The sequence below is a fragment of the Lissotriton vulgaris genome, chromosome 10 (assembly GCF_964263255.1).
Source record: "Lissotriton vulgaris chromosome 10, aLisVul1.2, whole genome shotgun sequence".
Lineage (NCBI taxonomy): Eukaryota > Metazoa > Chordata > Amphibia > Caudata > Salamandridae > Lissotriton > Lissotriton vulgaris.
Window position 1 is genome coordinate 1,139,722,624 of NC_141698.1, and position 23,056 is coordinate 1,139,745,679.

A 23,056-nucleotide genomic window follows, 5' to 3' on the forward strand; every position below is an offset into this window, starting at 1 on the left:
CGGTGGCCAGGGCAACTTGGGTGGAGCGGAGGTGTCTGGTGTGTGCGTGGAATGAGAGGCGGTGGTTCAGATATGCTGGTCCTGCGTGGAGGAGACCTTTGTAGGCGTGTGTGAGAGCTTGAAGGTGATTCTCTTGTTGACCGGGAGTCAGTGGAGTTGTCGGAGGTGTTGAGTTATGTGGCTGCGGTGCGGGACGATGAAGACCAGTCTGGCTGCAGCATTTGGACGTTCTGTAGTTTCCTGAGCTGTTTCTGGGTGTAGCCGGCTGTCACACCACAGTGTCCTGTACATGACCAGAGCTCTCTAAACACACCATTACAACACAGGCCTCTACTGAGACCAGAACATGCAACACTGATCATGATTGGCAGACCACGAGCCCTGTGCATGGACACGAACTCGCTACACATATCACCACCGTTACACCATAGACTCTAGTGTATGGACCAGAACACGCTGCACCTATCACCACGTTACACCATAGAGTCCAGTGTATGGACCAGAACACGCTACACATATCACCAACGTTGCACCATCAAGTCTTGTGAATGCAGCAAAACACCCTACATATATCATCACTGTCCCGCTTCTGAGTCCCATGCATGGACCAGCACCCCCTACACATATTATCACAGTCACCACATCAAGTCATGTGCATGGAGAAAAACATGCTACACGTACCACCACTGTCACACTTCTGAGTAGCGTGCCTGGACCAGTACACCCTACACATATCATCGCTGTTAACCACTGAGTCCTATAAATGGACCAGAATATGGTTCACAAAGGGTCTGGTGTCCCCAACACCTGATGGGGTCAAATCGGGATCAGGGGTTTCAGTGTCCAACCTCACAGATGAGTCATAGGTCCAGCTGTACCTGCACCTTACAGGGTGCGGCGGGGTCAGGCGTGAGTTGATGGGGTGATGGTGTCAGCCTCATCGACGCCTCCAGGGGTGCAGCGGATGCCAGGTGTGGGGGATAGGGTTGTTTGTGTTCAACCTCACTGGCGCCTCATGGGCTGAAACGGGGTGCAGGCACGGGGTAATAGGGTTTTTAGTGCCCAGCATCACTAGTGCCTCGTGGGGTCCATGAGGTTCAGGCACTATGTGTTAGGGATTACAGTGAGTTAGTCAGTGTGGGGGTTGGGGTTGCAGAGAAGAGTGTTGATGCTGTGTGGTGTTCACGAAGGGTCAGTCCTCTTGGTTGGGGGCTGCAGCCTTCTTGCATCCTGAGGGGATAAAGAGGTGAAGCATAGGGTCTGAGGGCTTGCAGTGAACCCCTTTAGTGTATCGTGAGGGTGATAGGGGTCAGTCATTGGCCTAGAGGTTGCAGTGACCAGTCTAATGGGGCTTTAAAGGGCCAAGCAGGGTGTGTTCTGGATCTTAGTGACTGCGCATATAAGGGTGTACAGGGTTCAGGTATAGGGCTTTAGAGGTGCAATAAAGGACCTCATTGGCTCGGGGGCTTTAATGAGGCTTTAAGGGCAGAGGACTCAGTGGAGTGTCTTGGACATTCAAAATGAGAGACCAGGGCGTCCCCACGAGAAGACAGTCTAGGACTGTGTATCACACCTAGTTCCTGGAATCTAGGGTGAGTGTTCCATTTATCAAGAAGCAACTTTATAAAGCATGCCAATAATCTGGCGGGAAAGGTAAAGTTACAGTGATTCGTGCTTAATTACTATCCGTGTATGTTCAAAAAGAGCTATGTATATTTACTGTTCTAGTTACTTGTATCCCCAAAGATGCCAACTGTTATAGAAAGGGGACTATTGTCTCACCGTATAATCAACATTAGAAATGACAGTTTTCTAGTAATACCCACAGTGAACAAAAGGCCTAGTTTTCAAACAAATATGTACATAAGTCAATGTCTTCAATAAATGTTAAAAAAAAAGGAAAAGTTTACCACACCATGAGTTACTCTGTTACACATTTATTATACATACAAATATTAAAATTCCATCATTACAAAGTATACAATTAATCAAGGAAACAATGTTAATACATTTGCATAAAAAACAATTAAAAACAAAGAATCACAGGTCGACGCGGCGTTTCGGTTTCTTGTATTTCTACCTTCTTCAGGACAGATTCTACATGAATTTAAAAAGAGATTTTAAAAAAACAGAGTTACTCTACGTTGCATTGGTGCAGACCATTATGTGTACATGGTTATGAGTAGTCACGAAATAGTTAACTGAAACTTCATTTTTAGGCATCTCTAGTACAAACAGACCTTATTCTGTAGCCCAGACTTTTCTATTCCATATTGCTGGTGATGTTTACACACAGTTAGGTTTGAAAACCTCATGCTTATTATTCTAAAAAAACATTAGTTAAGAAAACATATCGACCATATCTTTTCTATTCATACACTTCGTACAAAACTAGTGGTGTTTACCTCTCCCATGGACTATATAGTCCAATGCTTATGAAGCCCACAAGGAGCATTCCTATCAATACAATCTGAATAATTATAGATCTATTGCATACCTTAAAACAAGTGGAGTAAATTTCCCCACCAGACAGTACTTTCTGTTCAAAACCTTGTTGCCATCTGATTTCTGGGCTTATTTTCGGTTTTTGTTCGGTATATTGCCTCTGGATAGAATAAATTCAATGTAAGGGTAGCACATGAATGATTTTATATCTTAAATCTTAAAGATGTATATCTATATGTCGCAATGGACATTCTTATAGACTAGACGAGAGGTTTGTGGTAAATTCATACCTCCAGGTATAGTGTATGAATATTATTATGTACCTTCTATTTACACTTTGCACGCTTGGTCTTCGACTACCAGGAGGAGCCACCGTATTCTCCTTTGTGGGTTTCTTCAATGACCCTGGGAAATGTTTTAATTGTTTAGTTATAGGTTTTTGTCAGTCCAAAATGGGCTCTATTTAATTAGCAGTACCTAAATTCTCACTCACCATTAAAAGTTGCTGCTAGTTGCAGTTTCTTTTGTGTTCTGGTTCTCAGGCACCTCGTTGTGGATGTCAGAGTTCGTGCTGCATAAAGTGATGGAAAAGACATTTTGCTATATTTTTCTGAGTTCTAGAAAGTTTTTCTTAGTTACTATAGTCTCTGACTTTATTATTGCCTGCGCTGTCAGATTGTTTGTCTTAAGTTAAAACTCGCTTCTTGGATATTGCTGCTAGACTCTTTTTAGGCTATCTATAAGCTTTTAAAGATTTAAATTATGCCTTCTCTATTTTAGTAGTCTTTACCTTTTGGATTGCAAACGGCCTCCCTGCTCCTGGGTCCTGGTAGTCTGTCCACAGCGTCCCTTCGCCGGTCTTATTCGATCCGTCACGAGAATAGAATGGAATGCTAGTTACCAACGCGGTATTAATATAGTAGCCGCGCGTTGATTGGATTGTTTTTACTCCAATGCTGATTGGTTCTTTATCCTCCTATCAGAGTCCGGTTACCGTGGTAACCGAACGCTTTCCGCCGTGTGCGGAACCGGCCCTCGATTTGCCTTACTCTTTTTTTGTTAGCTCCTCCGGTTGGATGGGCAGGTTGCTAAGTAACTGAACGCGTTTCTGGTTTCCCTGAGCGCATTGGTATGCGGTTTGGTTACGTGGGGTATTTTACAGTTTTCCGTGTGTGCTCTAAGAAAGGCTCACACGAGGGGGACTCGAAGGATGTGCCTCCCGCTTGTTTAAAACATTACTTTGTAGGCTTCATGATTGCTATTCGCTCAGGTAATGCAGTTTGGTTACGTGGGGTTACGTGGGGTATTTTACAGTTTTCCGTGTGTGCTATATGAAAGACTCACACGAGGGGGACTCGAAGGATGTGTCTCCTGTTTGTTTAAAACATTGCTTTATAGGCTTCATGATTGCTATTCGCTCAGGTAATGTGTTAATATACAGTATGATGCTAGGTAATTTTCGTGGACCAGCAGTTCAACTAGACCTACATTGCTGATGCACATCTATTTAGTGATATTACTAAATCATCCCTTATAGTATTGTTTACCACTCCCTTCGCAGTATGGTGCTAGATTATTTCCGCGGAGCAGCAGTGTCACTCGACCCAACTTGCTGCTGCGCGTCTGTTTGATGGTATTACTACATCATCCCTTAAAGTATTACTTTCCACTCACTTAACATACAATTCTCTCCTAGAGAGATCCGTGCAATCTTACTCTCCCTCCTGTGGTGGGAGGTAAGCTCACGGGTACACAAGTTTTGTTCAGATCTTGTGTATTGGGTATATTTGCCTTATACGTTCTCTTATCCTTGAATAATTCTCTCCCAATCTTCCTTAGAATTTAAGCCACACCTAACACTATTCAGGGTTGACATAAAAAATTGTTCCCTTCTTTTTCTTTTATTATTCTGATTCCCTCCTCTGATGTTCTCACTTACTTTTTCTAGACCACACCATTTTAGGTCCTCAATTTTATGGCCAGCTTCCCTCCAGTGTTCAGTTAGAGGTGCTCCAATTTTGTTAGTCCTGATGGCTGAGCGATGTTCATTAAGCCGCAGCCTGAGTTCCCTAGAAGTCTCCCCTACATATGGTTTGTTGCAGGGGCATTGAATAAGGTAGATTACGTTTGTGGTTCTGCAATTGATAAAGCTCCTGATGTTGATTGTTTTGTCATTCACTGTGATAGTACCACCTTTATAATATTAATACAGTTGACACAACCCGCACATGGGTGAGTTCCTGTCGGCAGTGGTTTGCCATCTATGGTGGTTTGAAGGTTCTTGTGGGTCTCCTTGTATGTGTGTACAAGGGAATTTCTGATAGTTCTATTTCTCCTATACGAGAACATGGGCTTTGGGATGGGTTCCTGTGCTCTATCTGAGATAAGGTGCCAATTTCTATTTATGATATTTTTTACCTTATAACTAACTTGGGAGAAATTAGCAAATCGAGTGCCGGTTCCGCACACGACGGAAAGCGTTCGGTTACCACGGTAACCGGACTCTGATAGGAGGATAAAGAACCAATCAGCATTGGAGTAAAAACAATCCAATCAACGCGCGGCTACTATATTAATACCGCGTTGGTAACTAGCATTCCATTCTATTCTCGTGACGGATCGAATAAGACCGGCGAAGGGACGCTGTGGACAGACTACCAGGACCCAGGAGCAGGGAGGCCGTTTGCAATCCAAAAGGTAAAGACTACTAAAATAGAGAAGGCATAATTTAAATCTTTAAAAGCTTATAGATAGCCTAAAAAGAGTCTAGCAGCAATATCCAAGAAGCGAGTTTTAACTTAAGACAAACAATCTGACAGCGCGGGCAATAATAAAGTCAGAGACTATAGTAACTAAGAAAAACTTTCTGGAACTCAGAAAAATATAGCAAAATGTCTTTTCCATCACTTTATGCAGCACGAACTCTGACATCCACAACGAGGTGCCTGAGAACCAGAACACAAAAGAAACTGCAACTAGCAGCAACTTTTAATGGTGAGTGAGAATTTAGGTACTGCTAATTAAATAGAGCCCATTTTGGACTGACAAAAACCTATAACTAAACAATTAAAACATTTCCCAGGGTCATTGAAGAAACCCACAAAGGAGAATACGGTGGCTCCTCCTGGTAGTCGAAGACCAAGCGTGCAAAGTGTAAATAGAAGGTACATAATAATATTCATACACTATACCTGGAGGTATGAATTTACCACAAACCTCTCGTCTAGTCTATAAGAATGTCCATTGCGACATATAGATATACATCTTTAAGATTTAAGATATAAAATCATTAATGTGCTACCCTTACATTGAATTTATTCTATCCAGAGGCAATATACCGAACAAAAACCGAAAATAAGCCCAGAAATCAGATGGCAACAAGGTTTTGAACAGAAAGTACTGTCTGGTGGGGAAATTTACTCCACTTGTTTTAAGGTATGCAATAGATCTATAATTATTCAGATTGTATTGATAGGATTGCTCCTTGTGGGCTTCATAAGCATTGGACTATATAGTCCATGGGAGAGGTAAACACCACTAGTTTTGTACGAAGTGTATGAATAGAAAAGATATGGTCGATATGTTTTCTTAACTAATGTTTTTTTAGAATAATAAGCATGAGGTTTTCAAACCTAACTGTGTGTAAACATCACCAGCAATATGGAATAGAAAAGTCTGGGCTACAGAATAAGGTCGGTTTGTACTAGAGATGCCTAAAAATGAAGTTTCAGTTAACTATTTCGTGACTACTCATAACCATGTACACATAATGGTCTGCACCAATGCAACGTAGAGTAACTCTGTTTTTTTAAAATCTCTTTTTAAATTCATGTAGAATCTGTCCTGAAGAAGGTAGAAATACAAGAAACCGAAACGCCGCGTCGACCTGTGATTCTTTGTTTTTAATTGTTTTTTATGCAAATGTATTAACATTGTTTCCTTGATTAATTGTATACTTTGTAATGATGGAATTTTAATATTTGTATGTATAATAAATGTGTAACAGAGTAACTCATGGTGTGGTAAACTTTTCCTTTTTTTTAACATTTATTGAAGACATTGACTTATGTACATATTTGTTTGAAAACTAGGCCTTTTGTTCACTGTGGGTATTACTAGAAAACTGTCATTTCTAATGTTGATTATACGGTGAGGCAATAGTCCCCTTTCCATAACAGTTGGCATCTTTGGGGATACAAGTAACTAGAACAGTAAATATACATAGCTCTTTTTGAACATACACGGATAGTAATTAAGCACGAATCACTGTAACTTTACCTTTCCCGCCAGATTATTGGCATGCTTTATAAAGTTGCTTCTTGATAAATGGAACACTCACCCTAGATTCCAGGAACTAGGTGTGATACACAGTCCTAGACTGTCTTCTCGTGGGGACGCCCTGGTCTCTCATTTTGAAGATTCACTATCCCCCCAGTCCCCTATTAGTCTGTGTGGGGTCCTCCTTTTCTTTTTAACGTAAATACTCGGCTTGTGAGCTGAGGAGGTCTTGTCCTTTACTTGCAAATCAGCAAAGCGGTATACAATTGAAAAGATACCCATAGATTGAATAGAACAACCACATAAATTATCCTCAATATGGAGGGTATAAAAACGTATAGCTTTTCTGAAGATCAGTTTGATAGACTAATAAATAAGAGATCACGTAATACCACCACAATCAGATTGGATAAAACAGATGAAGAACAGTGGGAAAAACTCTGGAACCTTAAAAAGAAAGTAATAAGAGCGGAATTACATGCAGAGTTCCTAGTGGAATACTGCAAGAGTGGCATAATCCCTAAGGGTCTACAAGTGACGAATGAACCTGGGATTTTCATCACGGATAAAAAATTCATAGACAAATGGACCCTGGTGGCAAATAGGTGCAGTAGAGACTGGATCTTGCTTATTATAGAAACAGCAGAGGAATTTATATTCATAGAAAAGAAGGAAATTGAAACATTAGAGAGTCAACTGAGAGATAGCATAGCCTTGGAAGATGCTAAGGCCAAATTAAAAGAAATCCAAAATGATGTGGATAGTTATAGTGAGTACTTAATTAAAAAGAAGAGTAATAAATTAAAGAAGGACATTGAAAATTATAATCCAGAAATTGTCTATCCATATCTTCAAAAAGATTTTTATGATCGCCCCAAAGAAAATTTCCAACCCCGTAGGCAGTGGCAAAATCAACCTAGAAATCAATCTAGGAAACGTGTGAGATTTTTTGATTCCTCTTACAGCAGCACTGACTCAGAGGGAGAACTAGTAAATGACAGACAACAACAAGATGGTGAAACAAATAAACATCAACAGACAACCAAAGAAGGTCTAGTTTTTTTAGAGAGGTGCAATCAAATGTTTGGACAACAGAAGGGGAGGGGGAGGGGCAGAAACAATTACAACCAAACACAATACACTCAAGCCCAGAACCCTCAACGTCCTCGCACTCGCAGTTAGAAACAATGGGATTAAGCACCAACAAGAAGTTAGCGGTCATCAATCTATCAGACCACCAACTGACCCCGATAGAGATAAAACTCTTTGAGAAAGGATTAGGTTATGCCATATGTTCCCATGTAGATAGATACACCTTGGAAAGAGATCTGCAGAGCTTTTTCCGAAAAATAAGACTTAAAATTTTTTTCGATGGTAAAGAAAAGACAGCACGACAAAACAAATCGGGCCTAAAAAATAAATCCACATGGGTTCCCCCTATCAGTGCTGTACATAAAGATGTAGAGGCGTTTGAAAGATCGGTTGACAAAAGCATAGACAATCTCCTAAAACAAAAAAATTGGACATCATATAATCTCAGTAGAGAGGAGAAAAAAGCACTAGAATACTTTGAGAAGAACAGCGCCCTGACAGTCAAACCAGCGGACAAGGGAGGGAGTGTCGTATTGATGAACAGCAGTGACTACGACAATAGGATGTTGAAACTATTAAATAATAGTGACCACTACAAGAAATCCAACAGAGGGGAATGGCAAACCCTAAAGGTAGAAATTGAAAGGATGTTGAGGCTAGCGAGAGACGAGGATATTATATGTGAAGAAGAGTTTGCATTCATGTTAAGTAAGGACCCTTTAATTCCAGCATTGTATGGCCTCCCCAAGGTGCATAAAAACATTGATGATCCCCCGATGAGACCCATAGTTTCATGCATAGGGTCTCTGACTGAGCCTTTAAGTAAATACGTTGAGGTATTACTGCAACCACTTGTACAGCAACAGAAAGCCTATATTAAGGACACCACCTCAATGATTAAGAAAATAGAAAACCTGAGCTTCAATCCAGAGTCACAAATATTGGTGACTCTGGATATTGAAGCCTTATATACCAATATCCCTCAGGATAGCACTATTGAAATCATGGAGGATATATTAAGAGTGGGTGAACAAGACCTAACAGATCATCAGACCTTCATAATTGACTGCATCACGATAATTCTTAAAAATAATATCTTTCTTTACAGAGATAACCTATTTAGACAGATCAAGGGGACCAGCATGGGGGCCACTTGTGCCCCCAGCTTGGCATGTCTTTATGTATCCAAATTTGAGGAGAAACATGTCTACAATATGGCGGCCCCATTCTATGAAAACATCTCGGAGTGGGGTCGGTATATTGATGACATTTTCTTTTTATGGACAGGTGAAATGGATACCCTGAACGAATTTTTGATATGGTTGAACCTGGGAGATGCAAATCTAAGGTTCACATCCCACATTAGCAGAACTCAGGTAGAATTCTTGGACATTCTGATTAGACATCAAGAAGGGAGACTAATAGTGGAATTATACACCAAACCATCCGATAGGAACAGCATGCTGCATTACAAAAGCAACCACCCTCCATCACAGAAAAATAATATTCCTTTTGGCCAGTTCCTTCGTCTGAGAAGGAACTGTACCTCAATGACAGACTACGAAACCCATGCCAATAGATTGAAAGAAAAATTCCTAGAAAGGGGCTACCCAAAGAGAATGATCCGACATGCTTTTAAAAGAGCGAAATACTTTAACAGAGTGTTAGACCTGTCTGCTTCTGGGAAGACTCTAACCACCATGATTTATTTTTGTCCCCCTTAGCCTCCCAGAGTTTCTATTTTTATTTTTACATGTGTCCATCAGGAATTTTTAATGCTGTCAGGGGGCTAGGTGTTCCTTGGCGATGACGCCATTCTTCCCTCATACTTGTGAGGCCTAGTCACCCCCTTGAAAATCTAGGGATCTCCAGAGATCTAAAATGGTGTCCACCAACTGCCATAACGGACACTACTGGAGGACAGGTCCATAGGGTAACATTAGGGAACTTTCTGGAATTAACTAGAGACTTCTGCAGGTCTCAGGCCACCCTATATAAGGCCAGTGACCAGCAGCCATTTTGTGCTGACCCCAGAGTAGAGGAGTGAGGCAGTGGTGAGAGGAGGTGGACACACTGAGAGCAACTAGTTTGTCACTGAGGCTGACAGTTACTTCAGAAGATTGTTCCCCCTTCAGCCTTTGACCGATCCCTCTCTCAAGACAACAACTACTGACACAGAAATTGAGCTACTTGAGGAAGCAGTCTCTCCTATCTTGGAACTCCATTAAAAATCCTCTCAGGATATCCTGAACTGAAGATATTCCTGGCTGCCCCTATCCAGCGCTGTGCTTACCGGTGTTGTGGAGCAGCTGAAGTGAAGGCGGGTGTCTGTGGCACCCTGGCGACCTGAGGAGCGAGGGCGCCGTGTGTGGACATCCTTCCTGTGAGGCCAAAGTGAGAAGTGACTGGGAGGAAGCAGCGGCGCTGCTCCGATCGGCATCGGGACCCCGGGGGCACCGGCCGCGTCAAGTGAGGAGGTAGGCGCTTCCGCGCATGTCCAGCGTATAAACGCTTCTGTGGAGGCAGGAGGGGCCTAGGATCGAGCAGGCCCAGAGGAGACAGAGCAGCGTCTCCGTGGAGAACGACGACCTCCCTGGGAGCCAGCGCGCAGAAGCGGAAGGAGAGTGAGCGCGACCGCGCATGCCCAGCTGAGCAGTGCCGACTGAGGAGAGCCGATCGCGTCGGAGCTTCAGGTAGCCGTTTCCCCGTCCTGAGGAGGCAGAAGCGCCACAGCGGACGTCACAGCAAGGAGCCTGGGGGCCAGGGAAGCCTCCCTCGACCTTTCCCAACCGCCGACTGCTGCCAGGCTTCAGCGCAAGTGGGAAGAGCACTCGCATCACACCCAGAAGCCTACAAGTAAGCCGGGTAGTGTGGGGACGGGAGGCAGCAGCGCCGGGGAAAGGAGACAAGACGGTGGGGCTGCAACTAGGACATAGACTGAACTGCACAAGGAAGCCTAAGTGGAGAAAACGGGCTAGTGTTCAGCCTAATCCTAACTAAAGTGTCCCATAAGTAACTGGAGCAAAGAGGAGGAAGCGGTGTAGGGAATTACAGGGTTCCTGGGGGAAAAACCCTTGTAGTTTCTTGGTAAATTGGAGAAGTAGATCTCCTATTAGTCATTTGAGCCTTTAAATTAGAGTGAGAGGAACCTGGCTAATATTGTTGTGTCTCCCCTTTTAGTCACATTACGGGTTGGTGGTGCTGGGAAGATCTATAACCAGGTCTTGCTGTTGATTCGAGCAGTGCTTAAGAGCTGTGGGGTAATGTACCCGTTAATGAACCTTTAAAAACGTGTTGCACTGTCCGACTGCATCTTCCTTTCTGTAAGCTTTATTGGTGAAGTATTGTGACATTGTGTATTAATGTAAAGTAACCCCACAGAGTGTGAAGCTAATGAGATTCTCTTAACCAACCAAGGAGTTACCTTTATTCATTACGGAATCTTTGACAAAAGAATGTGGTTTACTGACCTTTTTTTTTTCACAGCAGGAAGAGTGAAAAGTAATTTCTCAAAGCAAAAGTGTAATGTTTACTCCTGAAAGAAACTAATGTTGTATCTTGTATAACTTGAATCCAAAGAGACATATTATTTTTATAAAAGGTAACGGTATTTTTCCAAACAGAGGTGTTGTGTCTTTATTTTAGTGGTTCATCACTGTGTTACTGTGGGTGAGACTTGTAAGTACTTAGCCAACGCCTTGAGTTAGCTGTAGACCACTACTGTGCCAAGCTACCATATGTAGGCTTGGGTAATCTAGGTCCAACACAGAGAAAACCTGTTCAACAATGAACTAAATAGCCAACATAAAGAACAGCCTATCATGTTTGTTACTAATTTCTCCCAAGTTAGTTATAAGGTAAAAAATATCATAAATAGAAATTGGCACCTTATCTCAGATAGAGCACAGGAACCCATCCCAAAGCCCATGTTCTCGTATAGGAGAAATAGAACTATCAGAAATTCCCTTGTACACACATACAAGGAGACCCACAAGAACCTTCAAACCACCATAGATGGCAAACCACTGCCGACAGGAACTCACCCATGTGCGGGTTGTGTCAACTGTATTAATATTATAAAAGGTGGTACTATCACAGTGAATGACAAAACAATCAACATCAGGAGCTTTATCAATTGCAGAACCACAAACGTAATCTACCTTATTCAATGCCCCTGCAACAAACCATATGTAGGGGAGACTTCTAGGGAACTCAGGCTGCGGCTTAATGAACATCGCTCAGCCATCAGGACTAACAAAATTGGAGCACCTCTAACTGAACACTGGAGGGAAGCTGGCCATAAAATTGAGGACCTAAAATGGTGTGGTCTAGAAAAAGTAAGTGAGAACATCAGAGGAGGGAATCAGAATAATAAAAGAAAAAGAAGGGAACAATTTTTTATGTCAACCCTGAATAGTGTTAGGTGTGGCTTAAATTCTAAGGAAGATTGGGAGAGAATTATTCAAGGATAAGAGAACGTATAAGGCAAATATACCCAATACACAAGATCTGAACAAAACTTGTGTGCCCGTGAGCTTACCTCCCACCACAGGAGGGAGAGTAAGATTGCACGGATCTCTCTAGGAGAGAATTGTATGTTAAGTGAGTGGAAAGTAATACTTTAAGGGATGATGTAGTAATACCATCAAACAGACGCGCAGCAGCAAGTTGGGTCGAGTGACACTGCTGCTCCGCGGAAATAATCTAGCACCATACTGCGAAGGGAGTGGTAAACAATACTATAAGGGATGATTTAGTAATATCACTAAATAGATGTGCATCAGCAATGTAGGTCTAGTTGAACTGCTGGTCCACGAAAATTACCTAGCATCATACTGTATATTAACACATTACCTGAGCGAATAGCAATCATGAAGCCTATAAAGCAATGTTTTAAACAAACGGGAGACACATCCTTCGAGTCCCCCTCGTGTGAGTCTTTCATATAGCACACACGGAAAACTGTAAAATACCCCACGTAACCCCACGTAACCAAACTGCATTACCTGAGCGAATAGCAATCATGAAGCCTACAAAGTAATGTTTTAAACAAGCGGGAGGCACATCCTTCGAGTCCCCCTCGTGTGAGCCTTTCTTAGAGCACACACGGAAAACTGTAAAATACCCCACGTAACCAAACCGCATACCAATGCGCTCAGGGAAACCAGAAACGCGTTCAGTTACTTAGCAACCTGCCCATCCAACCGGAGGAGCTAACAAAAAAAGAGTAAGGCAAATCGAGTGCCGGTTCCGCACACGGCGGAAAGCGTTCGGTTACCACGGTAACCGGACTCTGATAGGAGGATAAAGAACCAATCAGCATTGGAGTAAAAACAATCCAATCAACGCGCGGCTACTATATTAATACCGCGTTGGTAACTAGCATTCCATTCTATTCTCGTGACGGATCGAATAAGACCGGCGAAGGGACGCTGTGGACAGACTACCAGGACCCAGGAGCAGGGAGGCCGTTTGCAATCCAAAAGGTAAAGACTACTAAAATAGGGAAGGCATAATTTAAATCTTTAAAAGCTTATAGATTGCCTAAAAAGAGTCTAGCAGCAATATCCAAGAAGCGAGTTTTAACTTAAGACAAACAATCTGACAGCGCGGGCAATAATAAAGTCAGAGACTATAGTAACTAAGAAAAACTTTCTGGAACTCAGAAAAATATAGCAAAATGTCTTTTCCATCACTTTATGCAGCACGAACTCTGACATCCACAACGAGGTGCCTGAGAACCAGAACACAAAAGAAACTGCAACTAGCAGCAACTTTTAATGGTGAGTGAGAATTTAGGTACTGCTAATTAAATAGAGCCCATTTTGGACTGACAAAAACCTATAACTAAACAATTAAAACATTTCCCAGGGTCATTGAAGAAACCCACAAAGGAGAATACGGTGGCTCCTCCTGGTAGTCGAAGACCAAGCGTGCAAAGTGTAAATAGAAGGTACATAATAATATTCATACACTATACCTGGAGGTATGAATTTACCACAAACCTCTCGTCTAGTCTATAAGAATGTCCATTGCGACATATAGATATACATCTTTAAGATTTAAGATATAAAATCATTAATGTGCTAACCTTACATTGAATTTATTCTATCCAGAGGCAATATACCGAACAAAAACCGAAAATAAGCCCAGAAATCAGATGGCAACAAGGTTTTGAACAGAAAGTACTGTCTGGTGGGGAAATTTACTCCACTTGTTTTAAGGTATGCAATAGATCTATAATTATTCAGATTGTATTGCTAGGATTGCTCCTTGTGGGCTTCATAAGCATTGGACTATATAGTCCATGGGAGAGGTAAACACCACTATTTTTGTACGAAGTGTATGAATAGAAAAGATATGGTCGATATGTTTTCTTAACTAATGTTTTTTTAGAATAATAAGCATGAGGTTTTCAAACCTAACTGTGTGTAAACATCACCAGCAATATGGAATAGAAAAGTCTGGGCTACAGAATAAGGTCGGTTTGTACTAGAGATGCCTAAAAATGAAGTTTCAGTTAACTATTTCGTGACTACTCATAACCATGTACACATAATGGTCTGCACCAATGCAACGTAGAGTAACTCTGTTTTTTTAAAATCTCTTTTTAAATTCATGTAGAATCTGTCCTGAAGAAGGTAGAAATACAAGAAACCGAAACGCCGCGTCGACCTGTGATTCTTTGTTTTTAATTGCTTTTTATGCAAATGTATTAACATTGTTTCCTTGATTAATTGTATACTTTGTAATGATGGAATTTTAATATTTGTATGTATAATAAATGTGTAACAGAGTAACTCATGGTGTGGTAAACTTTTCCTATTTTTTAACATTTATTGAAGACATTGACTTATGTACATATTTGTTTGAAAACTAGGCCTTTTGTTCATTGTGGGTATTACTAGAAAACTGTCATTTCTAATGTTGATTATACGGTGAGACAATAGTCCCCTTTCTATAACAGTTGGCATCTTTGGGGATACAAGTAACTAGAACAGTAAATATACATAGCTCTTTTTGAACATACACGGATAGTAATTAAGCACGAATCACTGTAACTTTACCTTTCCCGCCAGATTATTGGCATGCTTTATAAAGTTGCTTCTTGATAAATGGAACACTCACCCTAGATTCCAGGAACTAGGTGTGATACACAGTCCTAGACTGTCTTCTCGTGGGGACGCCCTGGTCTCTCATTTTGAAGATTCACTATCCCCCCAGTCCCCTATTAGTCTGTGTGGGGTCCTCCTTTTCTTTTTAACGTGTCTTGGACATTCACCGCTGATTACTGACTCACAATGTATTTAGACCCAACAGATTACAACCTGTTGAGCGATGCGGTGGGGTATGGACCAGAGGACGCTGCAGCGGTTGGACTTCGGCACTCAAGATCCTTGAGCTCGGCTTTGTCAGTGGCCGGAGACGGAGGGGTGGAGACCACCAAGAGCGGCTGGTGGAAGGGTAAGTAGGCATCAAGACTGTGAAGGTGGAGGGAGGGGGTTGTGAGTTGATGGCATTGGGTGGAGGCCGCCAAGAACGGCTGGTGGAAGGGTGAGTAGGCATCAAGACTGTGAAGGTGGAGGGAGGGGGTTGTGTGTTAGTAGCCTTGGGTGGAGGCCGCCAAGAGCAGCTGGTGGAAGGGTAAGTAGGCATCAAGACTCCGGGGTGGAGGGCGGGGGTTGGTCTAGTAGCATAGAGTGGACCCTGATGATCACAGCTTCACAAGTGAGGCAAGCTTGGGAGGGGGGCACCACAGACCAGGATTGAGGGTCTTGTCAAGGTGGCTTGGACCAGGAGAAGAAGGTCCATTGGAGGGAGATGGGAAAAGTTGTTCAACTGAAAGTCTTCCTGAAATAATGGAGGGTGAATAAGTTCTTCTGAACTTTGGAAGCGTGTACAAGGGGGGTCTTGTTGTTTCTGGGTTGACCATTGTGTAGCTTTGTCTGTTATTCAGCCATCCCCTAATCGGTATCTTCAAAAAATTCATTTAAGTTAATTTCATACCAGCCAGTGTGCATTGGTGATTGGCTGAACACCTTAGACACTTTTATGCCAAAAACGTAAATAAAAATTCAAGACTTTAGTGCTTTTTTATGAGGTAAAACTACAATGATCACAGGGGAAAGACCCCAGTAACGCGATAGGAAGGGCAGCGATCACTGAGGAAAGACTCCAGTGTTTTGTGATAGGGAGGGGGCCGGGGACAGAGGAGCTACCGCGGTAACACATGATAGGGAGAGGGAATATCAGGAATAAGTTTTCAAAGAAGTAGAGAAAGGTATGAGAACACGAAGGACAAACTGGACGATGCCAGTGGGAAGCAGCGTGGAATGGACATTGGAATAGGGTTCGTGAGGACTCCTGAGGTTGAGGAAGGTGAAAAGAAAAGCTGTGGCAGAGAAGGCTAGAAGTATTAGAACCGATGGGAGGGTGATGAATTGTTTCTAGGTATCGATTGAAGCGGATATTATCACTCCTGACGAAGAGTAGGTTGGGCTCCACGAGCCATGTGTGCGTACTTTTAACTTAAAAATGCCCAAATAGTGTTTTTTTCTGAATCGCTATTTGGTAATCACCATTCTAAATGCATGAAAGTTTTATATTTTTAATTAGCGGTTCCTAGGGGATTGAAAATTGACCTACCACAAGAACATTAGTGAGGTACGTTGCAATGTGTGACCCATTAAGTATGACAGCCATCACAGGGGGAGTGACCGACGGGGGCTGCAGACCGCCATGTGTGTCATTGCTTTTAAATAAAGCAATCTTTAATATATATATATGCGCAGCCCTTTTTCCTTTAACAAGATGTGTTTCAAAAAAGAAAATGAAACGTTGAAGCTTCATTTTTTCAAAAAATATTTTGTTTAACATTCTCAAAGGGGAAGGGGTCCCCAATAAATGAATGGGTCACCACCAACTTTCACTTCAAACTACACTTCTCCAAACTGCTGGTATCTAATCTGTAGCTACAATCTGCAAGTCAAACGAAGTCTGGCTGAAGTTGTGCGACATCGCCCTCAGCTCATGCGCTTACTTCATCAGCTTCTTATCGCTGCCGCAATCCTCACAATTCGCATACAAGCGAGTGCGGCCTCCAAACCCCACGCACCTTTCCCTTCACCCCCTCCCGCCGCACGGTCCATCAAGTGGTACAGAGCAGAGACCCAGTGACTGTGATTTACCCCCTATCCTTGACCCAATCTGGCTTGCACCGCAAAGTTTCAATTGGTGCCAAATTAACATGGTTTTGCGCCCACAATTCGGTCGCCAAACCCAAACATTAATAAATGCACTGCCGTTCGGGTTTGGAAGGGACGCCCTAAACACACCTCTTTCAAATATCGATATCGAACTGCACACAAATTGTGATTCGGCAACTTGTTTCCAGACTGAACTTTGGTGTTTGTACATTTGAAAAAGCATCCTTGTGATCGCCTACAGTCGATTCAGCGAACCTGGCCCTTTGCGGCTACAAAGTGCTTTGTCCATCTGGCCCAAAGTGCAGTGAGTTAAGATTCACCATCTCTGAGACGTACATTGAGGATTTAAAGTGCTGTGAAGAGTAGTGGGATTGAACACGAGGGGAATCTATGTCAGATATTGATTAATATCGCCTGGAATAAACAATGAACTCACAGATGCTCTGAATGCTGAGGCCGGTTTGAAGCGGGTGAGTCCCGAGCCAGCTGGCCCGGCTCCCGGAGGCTTTAAGTGCACAATATACTAAAGTGCGTCGACTCGGCACCGAGGACGCGATAAACACAGGGAAGGAAAGAACTTCGGCCCAGTCCAACTGTAAGGTGTGAATACAGGTGGCTATTGTCAAGCAGCCGTCGCCCGACATCATGAACGTGGGCTCATCTCTCAATGTGAGGAGAGAGGTGAGCGCAGCACTGGGCGGGACCCTGAGAGCGCCCCTGGGAGGGGCCCGTCCAGGAGGGGGCCCCTTTACTGTGCACCCCAAGACTGGACCTCATTGCACGTGGTGTGACCCTCACCGTGTCTCTCCAGGTGTTAGAGGGGGGGTCATTGCACGGGGTGTGACCCTCCTCGTGCCGATCCAGGTGTTAGAGGGGGGGGAGGGGTCATCCGTGGGACATGTCCTCTGTGACTTGTAGGTGAGAACATTAAGGACAGAAATAACGACCTGAGAAAATATTGTGACGATCATACTGACCACCCCTGTATTGTGACGGTAAGTCTATGCAGGAAAGTATGCATTAACGATTGATAACTGCCCACCTACTTGCCCTGAGGACATGCTGCTAATCAAGTACATATATGTGGAGTTAGGAACTGTAAGTGGATTCTTACCTGTAAATACTGTACATACTTACGCCCTATGGACCTAGAAACACTCTGACCCCCTCCCCCCTCACCCCCTTGAGATATATACACAGGCGCACCTCCTGGGGTCAAGGGTCGAGGGGGCACAGTTGTACAACCGTCTTATTCTACTGTCCACTGCTCAGTAACAGTGATTGTCTTTTTTCTATTTTAATTTTAATGTTAGGTTCAAAAGGAGCACTTTCGGATGATGCCTCAGAAAACCGGGTAAGTGTGGGGGGGAAAGAAGGGGTAACTGTGGGGACGGGTGTGACAGTGGGGTTGAGTGTGGGGCTTGACAGCAAGGGTGTCTGTGTAGGGTGTGACAGCGGGGTTAAGTGTGGTGTTAAGTGTGGGGTGTGACTGGGAGTGAATGTGATGGTCAGTGTCGGGTGTGACAGTGGGTGTGGGGTGTGACCATGTGAATAATTGTGGTGGTGAGTGTAGGGTGTTACAGTGCAGGTGAGTGTGGGAGTGAGTGTGGTGGTGAATGTGTGGGGTGACAGTGGGAGTACGTATGAGTGGGGTGTGTGGGTGAGTGTGGGGTGCAACAGTGGGAGTAAATGTGGTAGCGAGTGTGGGGGTGAGTGTCGGGTGTGACAGTGAGGTTGAGTGTGGAGTTTGACAGTAAGAGTGAGTTTGGTGGTGAGTGTTGGGTGTGGCAGTGTCACTGAGTACGGGGTATGACAATGGGAGTGAGTGTGGGTGAGACAGTGAGAGTGAGTTTGAATGTGACGGTGAATGTGGGGTGTGAAAGTGGGAGTGAGTGTGACAATGGGGGTGAGTGTGGGGTTTGACAGTGAGAGTGAGTGTGGGGTTTGACAGTGAGAGTGAGTGTGGGGTTTGACAGTGAGAGTGAGTGTGGTGGTGAGTGTAGGGTGTGACAGTGTTAGTGAGTGTGGGGTATGACAATGGAAGTGAGTGTGGGTGTGATAGTGAGAGTGAGTGTGAATGTGATGGTGAGTGTGGAGTGTGACAGTGGGAGTGAGTGTGGGGTTTGACAGTGAGAGTGAGTGTGGGGTGTGACAGTGGGAGTGAGTGTGGGGTATGTCAATGGAAGTGAGTGTGGGTGTGATAGTGAGAGTGAGTGTGAATGTGATGGTGAGTGTGGAGTGTGACAGTGGGAGTGAGTGTGGGGTTTGACAGTGAGAGTGAGTGTGGGGTTTGACAGTGAGAGTGAGTGTGGTGGTGAGTGTAGGGTGTGACAGTGTTAGTGAGTGTGGGGTATGACAATGGAAGTGAGTGTGGGTGTGATAGTGAGAGTGAGTGTGAATGTGATGGTGAGTGTGGAGTGTGACAGTGGGAGTGAGTGTGGGGTTTGACAGTGAGAGTGAGTGTGGGGTGTGACAGTGGGAGTGAGTGTGGGGTATGTCAATGGAAGTGAGTGTGGGTGTGATAGTGAGAGTGAGTGTGAATGTGATGGTGAGTGTGGGGTGTGACAGTGGAAGTGAGTGTGACAACAGGGGTGAGTGTGGGGTTTGACAGTGAGCGTGAGTGTGGGGTTTGACAGTGAGAGTGAGTGTAGGGTGTGACAGTGGGAGTGCGTTTGACAGAGGGTGTGAGTGTGAATGTGATGGTGAGTGTGGGGTGTGACAGTGTTAGTGAGTGTGGGGTATGTCAATGGAAGTGAGTGTGGGTGTGATAGTGAGAGTGAGTGTGAATGTGATGGTGAGTGTGGGGTGTGACAGTGGAAGTGAGTGTGACAACAGGGGTGAGTGTGGGGTTTGACAGTGAGAGTGAGTGTGGGGTTTGACAGTGAGAGTGAGTGTAGGGTGTGACAGTGGGAGTGCGTTTGACATAGGATGTGAGTGTGAATGTGATGGTGAGTGTGGGGTGTGACAGTGTTAGTGAGTGTGGGGTATGTCAATGGAAGTGAGTGTGGGTGTGATAGTGAGAGTGAGTGTGAATGTGATGGTGAGTGTGGGGTGTGACAGTGGAAGTGAGTGTGACAACAGGGGTGAGTGTGGGGTTTGACAGTGAGCGTGAGTGTGGGGTTTGACAGTGAGAGTGAGTGTAGGGTGTGACAGTGGGAGTACGTTTGACAGAGGGGGTGAGTGTGAATGTGATGGTGAGTGTGGGGTGTGACAGTGTTAGTGAGTGTGGGGTATGTCAATGGAAGTGAGTGTGGGTGTGATAGTGAGAGTGAGTGTGAATGTGATGGTGAGTGTGGGGTGTGACAGTGGAAGTGAGTGTGACAACAGGGGTGAGTGTGGGGTTTGACAGTGAGCGTGAGTGTGGGGTTTGACAGTGAGCGTGAGTGTGGGGTTTGACAGTGAGAGTGAGTGTAGGGTGTGACAGTGGGAGTGCGATTGATAGAGGGGGTGAGTATGGATGTGATGGTGAGTGTGGGGTGTGACAGTGGAGGTGAGTGTGGGATGTGACAGTGGAGGTGAGTGTGATGGTGAGTGTGGGGTGTGTCAATGGAGGTGAGTATGAGGTGTGACTGTGGGGGTGAGTGTGATGGTGAGTGTGGGATGTGACCGTGGGGGTGAGTGTGATAGTGAGTGTGGGGTGTGACAGTGGAGGTGAGTGTGATGGTGAGTGTCGGGTGTGACAGTGGAGGTGAGTGTGGGGTGTGACAGTGGAGGTGAGTGTGGGGTGTGACAGTGGAGGTGAGTATGAGGTGTGACTGTGGGAGTGAGTGTGAGTGTGATGGTGAGTGTGGGATGTGACCGTGGGGGTGAGTGTGATAGTGAGTGTGGGGTGTGACAGTGGAGGTGAGTGTGATGGTGAGTGTCGGGTGTGACAGTGGAGGTCAGTGTGGGGTGTGACAGTGGAGGTGAGTGTGATGGTGAGTGTCGGGTGTGACAGTGGAGGTGAGTGTGATGATGAGTGTGGGGTGTGACAGTGGAGGTGAGTGTGGGATGTGACAGTGGAGGTGAGTGTGGGGTGTGACAGTGGAGGTGAGTATGAGGTGTGACTGTGGGGGTGAGTGTGAGTGTGATGGTGAGTGTGGGATGTGACCGTGGGGGTGAGTGTGATAGTGAGTGTGGGGTGTGACAGTGGAGGTGAGTGTGATGGTGAGTGTCGGGTGTGACAGTGGAGGTCAGTGTGGGGTGTGACAGTGGAGGTGAGTGTGATGGTGAGTGTCGGGTGTGACAGTGGAGGTGAGTGTGATGATGAGTGTGGGGTGTGACAGTGGAGGTGAGTGTGGGATGTGACAGTGGAGGTGAGTGTGGGGTGTGACAGTGGAGGTGAGTATGAGGTGTGACTGTGGGGGTGAGTGTGAGTGTGATGGTGAGTGTGGGATGTGACCGTGGGGGTGAGTGTGATAGTGAGTGTGGGGTGTGACAGTGGAGGTGAGTGTGATGGTGAGTGTCGGGTGTGACAGTGGAGGTCAGTGTGGGGTGTGACAGTGGAGGTGAGTGTGATGGTGAGTGTCGGGTGTGACAGTGGAGGTGAGTGTGATGATGAGTGTGGGGTGTGACAGTGGAGGTGAGTGTGGGATGTGACAGTGGAGGTGAGTGTGGGGTGTGACAGTGGAGGTCAGTGTGGGGTGTGACAGTGGAGGTGAGTGTGATGGTGAGTGTCGGGTGTGACAGTGGAGGTGAGTGTGATGATGAGTGTGGGGTGTGACAGTGGAGGTGAGTGTGGGATGTGACAGTGGAGGTGAGTGTGGGGTGTGACAGTGGAGGTGAGTGAGGAATGAGAAATGTCTCAGTTAAAAAGTAAATATCACTTTTTAGATCTGTTAAAAGGCTGTAGATTTTGTTAAAATGTTCTGCAGCTCCAAAGCCTTGGCTGTGCATCCCAGGGACCGGCTTGCCAGGGTCCTGGACTGTAGCTAGGGATCCTCACTGCCCTATATAGGGCACAAAGGCTCTAACATAAACACAGGGTAAGCATTGGATTGGACAGTCCAGTCCTGGCAAGGGTGGGGCGCGGTGTGCCTGCCACAAACCTTTAGAAAGTCTCAGTGCACTTTGTATGTTACCTTCCAGTTTAGATCACCCACCTGTCTCCACATTTTAAATAACCCCTGGGGGAGCAGGGGGGGGGGAGTTCACTCTGCTTAAGATAAAGTGGGGCTTCCCTTCCCTGTCATGTGTTAGGAAAATCCGAAATGACACCGATAAATCCATTGGGTCCACCCCTCCCTCCATGTTGTGATACTGCCCTGCTAGGGTCATAAAACCCTCTGTTGTGAGAGCGAAACCTGCAGAACAAACCATAGCTTACCTGGGTGTCAAACCGTCTCACATCCTGCCAAGCCAGGGTATACCATGACCTAACCCATCAGTCCCATAGCATATCATTAAATATCCATATCATACCTTTTCATACGTAACATGATATCTAAACCAGATTATACGATAACATATTACATACTAACATACCCATAAAACAAATCGACTGTATCACACCCAACTGGCCGTTGTGCCGCGCTTCAAGCGGAGTAGGGCCGGTGGACGCTCGTTTCGAGTGCGCGCAGCTGCCCTTTGGAACTCCTTGCCCCCGGCGATTCGCGCTATGAGCGATTTGCTTTCCTTTCGCCGTGCGGTGAAAACCTTTTTATTTCCTTAGTTTGTATACATATGTTTGTTTTTTTGTTTAGTTGTGTTGTGCAGCTGCCTTGTCGGGCGCCAGGACGCTCCTTAGCTGGAGCATCTGTGCGCCAAATAAAAACGCATAACATAACATAACATAACATAACATAACTAGATACCATATCACATATCAACATTCCAAGACCGTGCGAAACAATAGGAGCACCATACCCTGTCTGTACCACACAGCACCATCATCCGAAGCGTATCTCAGTCTTACGGAGATTTCTGCATTCCTCGTTACGTGGAGCCCACAGAGTTCTGAAAAACTTCAAGTTGTCGAGCGAGGAAAATCCACCTCCCAGTGAGATTTCTAAACGCGCAGGCGGTCAGATTACTCATTGTGAGTATTCATGTATGCT

General features: G+C 44.8%; 1 protein-coding gene across 1 annotated transcript in view; it reads left to right on the top strand.

The window, feature by feature from the left end:
• Positions 1 to 23,056, top strand: part of LOC147689472 (uncharacterized) — a 61,092-nt gene that overhangs the window by 23,094 nt on the left and 14,942 nt on the right. The window contains exons 2-3 of the mRNA XM_086940112.1: positions 15,127 to 15,279; positions 18,335 to 18,375. Coding sequence (XP_086796238.1) covers positions 15,127 to 15,279; positions 18,335 to 18,375 — 194 coding nt within the window. The remainder of the gene's footprint in view (positions 1 to 15,126; positions 15,280 to 18,334; positions 18,376 to 23,056) is intronic.